At 37.7% G+C, this 12,641-nt stretch overlaps 1 protein-coding gene across 1 annotated transcript in view; it reads right to left on the bottom strand.

Moving 5' to 3' along the window:
* DCBLD2 (discoidin, CUB and LCCL domain containing 2) overlaps nucleotides 1-12,641 on the bottom strand; it is a 97,034-nt gene that overhangs the window by 24,830 nt on the left and 59,563 nt on the right. The window contains exon 4 of the mRNA XM_082625046.1: nucleotides 1,409-1,460. Within this exon, the coding sequence (XP_082481172.1) occupies nucleotides 1,409-1,460 (52 nt within the window). The remainder of the gene's footprint in view (nucleotides 1-1,408; nucleotides 1,461-12,641) is intronic.

Raw genomic sequence — 12,641 nt, 5'->3', positions numbered from 1 at the left:
GGGGCTCTGAGGAAGGGAAGCCTCAGCAGAGAACCACCGGCTGTTACTGGAACAGTGCAGGGATGTGTACCACAACCAGAAGGAAAAGCATGTCCCTGAGGCAGGATGGCCTGTGTGTGTCTGGAACCGAGGACAACCAGTGCAGGTAGAGTGCGGTGAGAAGGGTAAAGTTAGTCTGAGAGAAGCTTGGAACAGGGGACAGGGGTCAGATCATGCAGAAGCCAGGGGGGCTGTGGTGAGGAGTCTTGGAGTATATTTCTAAGTAAAAAGAGGAAGTCAACAAAGGATTTTGATGGTCTATACATATAATCTGATTTTTATTTTTTTAAAAAAGTTATTCTGGCTCCTGGAAAGAAAAGAGACTGTAAGGACCATGAGTGGAGGATAGGACACTGTTAGGCAGTCCAGGCGAGAAAGGACAGCAGCTTGCGTGTGGGTGGTGACGACGGAGTTGGAGAGTGGAGGGTCCAAGACAGCTGATCCTCTGGCAGGGTCGTGTGACATACACCGATAACAGGGTTACCTCTGCTGACCACAACCCCCCCACGAGGGCTGAAGATCCCCACCAGCCCACAGGGAGAGAACCATTCCTGAAGACAAAATGAAGGCTCTTTGGGGAGCAGTAGCAAGTTGGGGGAGGTGAGTGAGATGGGTCTTCAAAGATGAGAATGAATTTGCTAAACAGAGAAGAATAAAGTGATTCCAGACAAAAGTTCTGAGAGCTCAGAGCAGTATAAATAATCCAGGGACATTTCAACCTGAGTATGTTAACGTGAGACTAGAAAAATGGCCCAAAGACTACTTGTGAAGGACCCTGAAAACCAGGCTAAGGAATAGGGATGGCACTTTGTCATAATAAGTAGCTCCTGAAGATTTCAAAGCAGGGGAGTGATCGAATACAGATTTTAGAAGATAACTTGGCAGAATGTGAATGGCAGAAAAAAGCCAGCAAAGGTTAGAAAAGGGAAACCAATTACAAGTTAATCCTAGTCCAAGCAAGAGACAAGGGTGTAAAGCAGGGAAATGGTAGTATTAATAAAAATGCCACCTGGGTAAGAACAGTGAGGAATTCCCTAACAGCCTAAACCATCCTGTTACTTCTTTTTGAGCGAAGATAAATGGCTCTTCTACCTTTATTAGGAGTTTTGACAGATTTTGAAGAGTGACTAGTCCTACTTTTAAAGTATATCCAAATTATACTTCCATTGTGGAGAAGATTCAAATGCTAAAAGTTAAGGCAAAATTTAAACATGGCAACTCAATGGTTTTACATAAGCTCTGGTTTACTGATGTCTCAGAACAATGATTATGAGTCACACCATGTACATTAATCTTAAGTACATAAGATGAGGATGAAGTAGATGAAGAGTAACATTTAAGGAAAAAAAAGTCACAAATATGGTCATACCTGAACTCAGGTTCCAAAAAACTGGATGCAGTGTCTAAACAAGTAATTAGATCTAGAAGAACAAAAATAAAAAACTGATTCAATAATAATAGGTTTATTCTTACTGAAACACCAACTGTTTCCAAACCCAAATCATATTGTTCTAAATTTCAAAATCTTAACAGCTATCAAGGTAGTACTTTAACTTTTTATAAGCTTTTGGTAATCACAATTTCTTTGATTTTAAGTATCTGGACTTCTGGGGCTATGTCTGCCCAATATTGAATACACCACATCGCCTCACAGAATCACGTATCATACACATGGACAGTACACAGATAAGTATAATTTATAGCCCTGAAGTAGCTTCTATAAAATATATTGATAGCTTCTGAAGCAAATATTTCTTGTTACTATATGACTAAAAATGATCCTTTGCTGGTTACGCATGAGGAAAACAATAACAAATGAAAGGTGAGTTAATTCTGTGGCTCTAACTAACTGCAACTCAAAATCTGGTCCACGAGTAGGACCAGCAGTGGCAGCATCTTCTGGGAAGTTACTAGAAATTCAAAATTTGTTTGAACACCATCTAGACCTACAGCATCTCTTGGCAGTGGGGCCCAAAAAGCTATTTTAACAAGTCCTTTAATTCTAAAGCACACTCTGCATAAGACAGAACTTTAAAGTTTTAACATTTCCTATCTCAAAATCAAATCTGTGTAAGAGCTAACCTTGTCTAATTAAGACCTAGGTCACAGGCTTGTGTAAAAAGGTGGCTTCTGGTTCAAACATTTCAGTGGTTTCCTTCTGCTCTTAGGACAAAGGGCAAAGTCTTCAACATAGCCCACAAGGTCCGACCTCAGTCTGGTTTTGCTCCTGTCTTGGCCTCTTGTCATACTAGCTTTCTTCCTCTTCCTCCGTGCTCTCGGCCAGGAAGGCGCTTCCACTATCCCTTCACCTGGCTCACTCCTCTCTAGATCTCAGCTTAACTGTCGCATCCCCTCAGAAGCTGTTCCTGATCTTCGCAAGTCAAACTGTGCTAGCACACAGTAGGCACTTAGGGCTATTTGGCTTAACGAATGGATGACTATTAGATGTTCTCACAGTACCATGTGTCACATAAGAGTGATCTGTTGCAATCATTTTAGTGTTAATAAGCAACATCATTTTATGATGCCTAGCCCATGGGTAGTGTGACTGCGGCTGTCAGTCTTCACCTTTGTATTGCCAGCAGCAATCACAGCCTATGGCATAACAGGAGGTTTTCTATCAACACTTATTGAATAAATGGATGAATAAAAGTTTCTGATTGTTAGCATGTTTGGCTAAGTCCAATCATGGACTAACCTGTAGGGGGAAAACCTGGAAGAAGGTCCTAAGCCAATCACAAAGGTGAGTGATTTCACCTATAAATGCTAGACAAACACTGTGCCGAGGGTTCCCAATACACTGACAGAGATAACACCTCGCATTCTTCCCAGCACACTGAAGGTGTACAAATATTTGTTAAATCAATGGCAAGCACAGAATAACTGATTATTCTATTTTACAATTCTGAAGAAAAATTATGTGTTTATTATCCAACTGGTATGTGTCTTGAAAGAACTAGAGCATAATAACTGTTAAACTAATAGGAAAGTGGTATTTTGAGAGAGATTACATGGATGAATATCTACATAGTACAGGTACTCGAATGATGATTAAGTTAAATCTGTATTTTAGGAGTTTAAGAGGATACATGCCTGGTTAGAGGTTCACTATCACCTGGTTAACTGACTAGGAAAAGCAGACAAACTGAGTTACCTGTATTCTATAGATATTCCTGGCAATCTTTATACAGCATCAATAAGAACTGATTTTCCACTTTCCTGTTCCACCAGAAGAGTTTCCAACTTCTACGATTAGAAACTAAACTTCTAAGATTAATAGCCTGGGATGAAAAGGTACCTGTGTGGTCCAACATGGCATTCAAGCCATAAGAAGACTGCCAGCTGGCCCTATTACCTTCAGGCTACATGCCAGAGTCCTAGTCAACTATGGATATACTTGATTAGAAGAGGGCTTTATTATAATAAAGCCCATGCAGTGCTGAAACTCCAGATTTTGCACAAATGTATGCAATTCACTTGACCTTGCTCTCAAATTCCATGGGGGCTCAAAACAGCTCCCTAAGAGGAAAATATGAACTCAAAATGGAAAGCTATTAAGGAGAGCCAAGAAGACAAAAGAAAAAGAAAGAAAGTCACAATTAGAGATTTTGACCTTTACAACTCCATGAAGGCAAAGAAAACATCAATTAAGCAGGGAATTGAGAAACTTTAAAATGTTTCTTTCTAGAAAGCTTCTCCCAAGTAAACAGCCTTCCAGAAAATCACTATTACTAATAAGGCGCCCAGTTAATAAGAACACAGCCTAGGCAAGATGAATGCAACTCAAAGGGAACCATCTGACTCAAACTTCTCACAGCAATGTACAAGAAGTTATCATAATGAATGGAATAGAACTGAGATTCCAGAAATAAATCCTGAAATTTACAGTCATTGATTTCAACAAGGGTGCCAAGACAATTTAATGGGGGTAAAAATAGTCTTTTTAACAAATGATGCTGGGACAACTGTATATCCACATGCAAAAGAAAGAAACCAAATCCCTACCTCAGATCATATATAAAAGTTAACTCAAGGTGGATCTAAATTCAAGAGCTAAAACTATAAAACACTTAGAAGAAAATATAGGTATAAATCTTGGCTTTGGATTAAGCAATAGTTTCTTAGATATGACACCAAAAGCATAAGCAAATACATAAAAACACATAAACTGATTTCATCAAAATTTAAAATTGCTGTGCTTCAAAGAATACTATTATGAAAGAGAAAGATAAGCCAAAGAATGACAGAAAATATTTGCAAAGCATATAGCTGATAAGGATCTAGTATTCAGAATACATAAGAAATTATTACAACTAGACATTAAAAAGACAAATAACCCAATTTTTAAAAAAAAAATTTTATTTATGTATTTGGCTGTGCCAGATCTTTAGTTGTGGCATGTGGGATCTAGTTCCCTGACCAGGGATCGAACCCAGGCCCCCTGCGTTGGGAGCTCGGGAGTCTTAACCACTGGACCACCGGGAAAGTCCCTAACCCAATTTTAAAAGGAGCAAAGGATCTGAACAGACAGTTCTCCAATGAAGATATACAAATGGCTAATAAGCACATGGAAAGATACTCAACATGAATAAGTATCAGGGAAATAATAATAAAAATTACAGTGAGGGCCTCCCTGGTGGCGCAGTGGTTGAGAGTCCACCTGCCGATGCAGGGGATACGGGTTCGTGCCCCGGTCCAGGAGGATCCCATATGCCGCGGAGCGGCTGGGCCCGTGAGCCATGGCCGCTGAGCCTGCGCATCCGGAGCCTGTGCTCCGCAACGGGAGAGGCCACAACAGTGAGAGGCCCGCATACCGCAAAAAAAAAAAAAAAAATTACAGTGAGATACCACTTTATACCCACTAGGATGACTAGAATCAAAAAAACAGATAACAAGTGTTGGCAAGGATGTGGAGAAACTGGAACCCTCATATATTGCTAGTGGAATTGTGAAATGGTGCAACTGCTTTGGAAAATGGTCTGTCAGTGCCTTAAAAGGGTAAATACAGAGGTACCATATGACCCAGCAATTCCACTACCAGGTATATACCCATGAAAATTTAAAACATGTGTCCATACAACACGTGTACACAAATGTTCATCAACTGATGAATGGGTAAACAAAATGTGAAAGAAGTGGTATATTCATAAGATGAAATATTACCTGGCCATAAAAAATAAATGCTCATACATGCTACAACATGGATCAACTTTGAAAACATGCTAAGTGAAAGAAGCCAGGCACAAAATAGCACATATTACATGATTTCATTTATATGAAATATCCAGAATAGGCAAAACTAGAGAGATAAAAGTAGATCAGTGGTAACCTAGGACTGGAGGGGGTTAAAGATTAGCGAATGGGGAGTGATTATTACTTGATTATTACTGACTTCAGGGTTTCTTTTGTGGTGATGAAAACGGTCTAAAATTGACTGTGGTGATGACTGCACAACCCTGAATATACTGAAAATCAATGAACTGTATATTTTAAGTAGATGAATTGTACGGTATGCGAATTATCTCAATAAAACTATTATTAAAATCTTAAAAACAAGAAAGAAAAAGAAGCTATCATAGAAGTAGTAATAATTTCCTTTCATATACAGCACATTTGCATTGATGGATGAAATAAGCTTAGTAAAAGACAGAGCCAGGATTGGCAGTTTGTTTATTTATTCATTTGTTCATGCATTCAACAAGTTTTTAATAACTATGTATTATGATTAGGTGTTCTTCTAGGTGCTATAGATGGAGCAAAGAACAATCAGACAAAAACCCCTGCATATATGAAGTGTACCTCCTGTGGGGGTAAGAAAAAATAGACAATGTAAATAAGAAAAATATATAGTGTATTAGTCGGTAATAAATACGCTAGAAAAATAAAGGAAGGAAGTTAGGGAAAGTTAAGGGGTTGCAATTTTAAGTAGAGTGGTCAGGGTAGGCCTTACTGAGAAGGAAGCATTTGAATAAAACTCTAAAATAGGTGAGGGAGTGAGGTATCAGGTATGTGGATAACGGAGAACAGTCAAAGGGAATCACAAAGGCCCTCAGGAGGAAGCGTGCCCAGCATTGTTGAGGCCAGAGTGAACAAGGGGAAGACAAGTAAGAGATGAAGCCAAACGAGTCATGAGAAGCCATATCCTAATGGTGTCCAGGAGGTAAGGACACTGGGCAGAATGAGATGGGACCTTCAATTTAATAGGATCACACTGATCACTGGGTTGAGAGTAGACTGAAGGGGAGAAAGGGCAGAAACAAAGGTCAGGGAGGAATCTCTTGCCATAATTGAGGTAAAAGTTGATGGTAACGTGAACTAGTGTAGCAGTGGAGGCCAAGCGATGTAGTCAAATTCAGATATACGTACATATATATTCAGAGAGGTCGTTGATGGATGTGAAGTTTGAGACAAAGAGTCAAAGATAACTTGAAGGTTTCTGACCTGCGCTAGTTAAAAGTATGCATTCCACGTAAAGTGCTTAGGGCAGTGATTATAATAATAAGTACTGATAAAGTACTCACTGTCAGCTCAATTATCAAGCTGGATCCACTTTAACACGGCACACAGTACTAAAAATCAGTGATATATGTTCACAGTGAAGAGCAGTATATAATTCACTCAGTTCTCAAGTAAGAGCTTCTGCATGGGAATTATTTTTTTCTGGTAATTTTACTCCAATATTTAATACATACAAAAGAATACTTATAACATATACATTACTACACAAAACGCCAAATATACTGTGAACTTCATTTGGGTGCTCTGGACAACAGGGAATGGCAGCAGTAGTATGCAGAACGCCCTCAGGGATGCTGCTGAAGCTCACAGCACTCTATTCCCTCTTTTCCCCCGCGCGGCCCAAAGAAGAGGTGGCATCTACAGTGCACATTCTACACTAGTTTTTGCAGCACAGTCTAACCCAAAGTGAGTGTGATCATAATCCCTATAAAAAGAGCTGCTCTAACATCTGCCTTCCTTAACCTCAGAAGGCTTTAAAGAGGAGGCAGGCCTCCGTGGGGTTTTGAAGGCAGGATTATGTGACCGTGAGGAAGAGCACAAGAAAACTACAAAAACAAAGATGAGCCAATAATCAACAAGAGGATGACAGATTTCAGGGTTTTCTTAATGAAGACATCAACATCAGATTTTCTAAGACGGCTCTAACTTAGTTAGCAATATTACTATGAGGCATAATTGGTATCCTATACACAGGGTTTTATTTAAAGTACAACTAAAATTTTTTCTAATACATAATAACTGCATAGGCTTGGGAACTTCATAGTTATTCCATGAAATATTTTTTAAAACATGACACCTAATGTTAATCCACATGTAATACCATGAAAATGATAAATATTTTAGAAGTTCACGAATAATAAAAAATATCAGCATACTGGCTACTAAGAAATATTTTTGATTGACAGCAGTCTATTTCTGAGATTAAAGGATTGTGAAAGAGATTTAGATTCTCCCCCAATTAATACTCTGTTTTGTGCTCTTGAATAAATTGAAAAAAGACGCTCAGCAGTGTCAGTACCCATCACTTACAAGAGTATATCACCAACTATATTAGCTGTAGGGTATAATTTTTGTTCAGTTGAAGCCATTTACTTCTGAGGGAAGGGATGCTTGAGTGCCTTTATTTATTCTAACTCAAGGAAGCATAAAGCACTGTAACTAAGTAATTATATTTTTTTACCAGAAAGAAGAAAATACACGAAGCAAGACAATGTATACTACAAATTCTTCTCTTTTATTTGCTCTGAAATTCTTTTAAATAACAAATTCCCCAGAAACTGAAGGGACCCGAGGTCATTCTTTCCCGATTCTCACTTTGTCAGCAACCTTGCATTGTAGGTGTACAGATAGCTACTTTGTTCAAGAGCTAGAGGATGTGGGACAAGGCTCATCTTTCTGCTAAATTCTTGTGTCAATATTATTGTGTGACCTTGGGAATAATTCCTTGTTTCCACGATAGGAACCTGGCACTGATTTGTACCATGTGCAATCTAGTGAAGGGAAATTTACATATATAATAAAACATAATTTATCGTGATTCAGCATCAACTAACATTTACTAAGTGGCAGATAATTTATGTGGTATTTTACATCTAATCTCCTTTTACATACTGAGAATAGAGATTAAATCTTGTTTCTCTTAGAAATATTACAATGCCATCTATGGAAGCTGAGTCCACAGCAGGAGCTCAGGAAAAATTTTCTCAGATGAAAATAGTCAAATTTTTTTTCACAGATGATGTAGGCATGGCTCAGTTGCCTAAGCAATAAGTCAAATAGGCTACAAGCTACATATGGATAGATCAAACCCTCTCCACACCTAAATTCCTATATACTAAAAAATGAATATAAGACATATTAAAAGACATAAGACATACTGAAATAACATAAGACATGTTATATTAAAATATGAGACATTAAAAATATTAAAGATTGTAAGACACATTAAAATTCTTTTGCAACCTAGTATCGAGGACACTAATAATATCTTAGTAAGAGTAGCAGTGAATGAATTTGTCCCCCAGATAGCACAAGATAGCACAAACACATACTTAGCCCCTTAAAAGAATTGTTAACTTACTAAAAAAAAAACCCAAAACACATACAAAACACTTAAAATCATTAAGGCACTCTTGAGGTTTTCTGTCAGTCTGAAATAAACTCTGTCTCATAAAGGTGAATTGCCTCTTTGGGTTATACCACCTTAACGAATTAATTCTGTTTATAAATTTCTCTGCAAAATTGGTAACACTTTTTTCATCAGCACCTTTGTTGTACAAATTGACATCAAAATACAGATATTTTTCTGCATGTATACACACAAACACTATACATATTCATTTGTGTATAAAATAAGGACAAATCTAAAAATATGCAAGTAAACTGAGACTTCATTAATAAAATCTTACTAAATAGTTTAAAAGTTTTAAAACGTTTGCCAGACACAACAACAAAAATTAGGAACACAACAGAAAAACTAAAAATAGAAACATAGCTAAGTGTAGCACTCAAAACAGAAAGGATCCTATAAAATTACTGTACAATTAAGGTAGCAAACAATCTAAGGAATTCATACTCTATTTTCAAAACCAAAAACATTCCATGCAGGAAAAAAACAACCAGTTACAGAAATCTGGACTCTATTAGAAAGGAGTTCTCTATTCCGCCCCTATGTTTCATTTACAAGTTAATATAATCTGATGGAAGCTGGAAGAAATGGAAAATATTTGCAAAAAAAAATGTGGTTAAAGAATGCAGCAATTAAAACCTTTTATACTATCGGTGTTAAGTCTAAAAATAACCCAGCATATAGCAATAATAACCCTGTCAAATGGGAATATTTGTCAGGCTCAGCTGTTCCCAAGTCCTAAGCACATTGTCAGGAGGCAATGAATAAACAAGTGTTTATGAGTTCCAATTAGGCAGCATGTTAATACATCTACATTGGATCATTTTATTTCACATGTAATTTTAAACTAGCTCCTGTTTTTCCTAAAAAAAATAAAGGCAAACTTTAGAGTGACCAATACAAAATTCTGGATTGGTAAAATTTGAAGTATTGAGGTTTAACATTACTTTTTAAGTGATAATTCATGTTCTAAAAAAGGAATATCAACTATCACTTTTCAGCTGGTCATATACATATATATGTGCACACACAAACAGATACACACCCCGCCCCAAATTGATGGCACATAACAAACAGAGGCTGCCTTAAAAGACCTGAAGCTATCAATGCAAATGCAGACATGCCTTCTGAGCTCATTGTTCCGTAACTAAAATTACCTAAAAAATTATTGCCCAGAGTCATCCTAGAAATGTTGAGCTTTTCTTAGAAACTGGTTAATGTTGAACAGATTCAAAACCAGGAATTTAGAGCAAATCCCCTATAAAATTTATTTTATTTTTCAAGTCCAGTGGTAAATGCTGTTTTTTACATTTACATTTTAGAATGAAAATGTCGGTATCATTTATTATTCTGGATTAAAAGATCTGAGTTACTGAGTCTGGACTTGTGAGTGGCTGGCTTTGCCTCTCTCAGTAAGACCAGCAGTAACTAAGGAGTTTCTCTCTACAGAACTTCTAAACAGTGGTTGCTAATATGTTGCCCAGGATATGTCTAGGATCCACGTACATCTTCAATTTTCAGATGAAAATTTCAATTTCAGAAAGTCTAGTTCGAATCTGATGGAATTATACCAACTCAGAGTAAATTACCAATCCTCTAATTATTACTGAAGTGTTGATTAATGTTTTTATCTGTCTTTCTTTGCTGCCCAATAGAAACAGGAAAACTTCCTTTCACTGGTGGATAAAATCTTTCAAAAATGAGGTTTACGGGTGAAAATTAAAAGCAGTAATTGTCAGTGTAAAAGACTGGAAACTACTGCTCAAAGATGATTAAAAATAACAGAGAGGAATAAAACCATAAAAGTTATAAAAACTAGACCCTAAAGTGAAGAGCACACCAGGTACAGTGCCCCAGACATCACCGAGGAGGCACTGTAGCAGCTCAGCACCTCATCCAAGAAGCTTCTTTGTGTCTGAAGCCTCTTACTTCAACATAAACTCAGGTAGAATGAATACTAATCCTTTGAAATGTTTCCCTGTAGAAGATATGTCTGGTTCAAAAGTCTTTAAAAAGAATTAAATTAGAATCTGGTCTAATTCTGGAGCTACTTTTATAGCAAGATCTCTTAATTTGGTCACCTCTGATCCAGTCCCCCTCTAAACAGCCTCTTACCTGGCCTCCCTACAATTCTTCTTCTCTCTCTTTGGCCCGTTCTTCACAGATCAGGGAATCGTAAAAACAAAAACATAAATCCAGTCACATCACTACTCTGCTCTAACAGCTTCCATGCACTTTTTTGGGGATAAAACTCCAACCCTTACATTTTCTGCAAGGCCCTGAATAATGTGACTTAACTCACCACTCATTCATTTCACCCCAGCTGTGCTGGTTACTTTTCCAGTTCCTCCAAAGCTCCTTCCCACCCTAAGGCCTTTGCACCTGCTGCTCTCTTCCCTACCATGTTCTTCCCTGTATGTCTGGAACCTCCAATTAATCCTTTGGTTCCTTTGGTTCTGGGCTCAGAAGTGGTTTCTTCAGGAGAGTTTTGCTCTTCATCAATCTTCTACTCCCTGCACCCTTATTTGGATGTTTCCTTCACCGTACTTATTATAACTGCAATTAAGTAACCATGTGTTTAATGCCTTTTTCCAACCCTGTACTGTAAGCCCTGTGAAGGTGTGATTGCGTCTGTCTCGTTTACTGCTGTTTTCCCGGTGCCAGGCCTATTGCAGGAAATAAGGCACTGAAGGGAATATAATTTTGCAATAGGCTCTTATAAGAAGTAATGAAAATTAGTCTATCTTACACAAAATCATGGCTGTATCAACCACACATCACACTATAACGTTAACAAGTCTTTGTGACAGTTTAACAAATGAGGAAGCCAGTGAAGCAAGATTTTTCACAACTTTTTCATTCCCAAATACTCTAAACCGTTAACTAGGTTATTAAGCTGGGGACATGTAGTGATGTTCCTTGAAAGTATTCATGGAATTCAGTGTGGCAGCTAAGTTTCCTGGATGGAAACAAACTGAGACTCTCAACCAAAGCGCACCAGCCTTCAAATGAATGAGCCATTACAAGAAATTATGTCTGAAAGGCCACCCAAGAAGAAGTAATATGAAATTCAACCAGTGTTCTCTTGAATTTAGCCAATTCACTTCAAATGAAACAAATGCTTGATGGATGGGTAAGAATGCACAAAAACATTAAGAAAAAATTCAGGAGCAAGCTGTGAGATGAGGATTTCCCAAGATGATTATGATTTTGGAAAGTGTTACTATAAAGAAGTTCCTGATTAAGGTGGATATTTCGAAAAAATCTTTGGAAGCTAAGAGTCATCTAAAATAGTGACATAGCCATTTTAAATCTGGCATAGATGTATATAAGTCTACAACATACTGACTGTGGTATCTGAGATGATTGTCAATTCTTAAGAAACTCTAATAAGGGCATTTAGGTTTCCGTGGATCAAAAGCTCCATAATTTAAATATCCAATGTAAGAAAATTTTTGGTAAAGAGGAGATATTATTTTCCAGAAACCTTTAACTCAATAAATAACAAAGAGAGAAAGGGGAAAATATGAAAACGTAAAATAAATAATTTAACCTGATACTGCGACCAAGAAACTTAAGAAGAATAAGAAGCAAATTAATTATCTTCTATCCTCTCACCCATCAACCCAAGACTTTCACAAAGTAAAACCGAAAGGATGGAAAGCTATCATTTCACTCTGTGTTTTCTACCTTACTCTTCTGATGGTGGCAGGCGGGGCAGGAGTGGGGAAAGTGAGATATGTGTGTGTGTACAGTAGTGAAAGGGGGAAACTAACATTTGTCTTCTGCCTACTATGTTATGTGCCTACAGACACTAAACATGTATTATTAGATTTAGTCCTCACAACTAACCCATTTCCAGATGAAACTGACAGAGGTGAAATGACTGGTCAGAGGTCACCTGCTTAGTACATGGCAAAGGCAGGCTTTGATTCCAGGGCTACTTAGTGCCCCT

The sequence above is a fragment of the Mesoplodon mirus genome (genome assembly GCF_964341445.2).
Source record: "Mesoplodon mirus genome assembly, chromosome: 6".
NCBI classification, from domain to species: domain Eukaryota; kingdom Metazoa; phylum Chordata; class Mammalia; order Artiodactyla; family Ziphiidae; genus Mesoplodon; species Mesoplodon mirus.
This window is presented reverse-complemented; position numbering and strand designations above follow the sequence as displayed.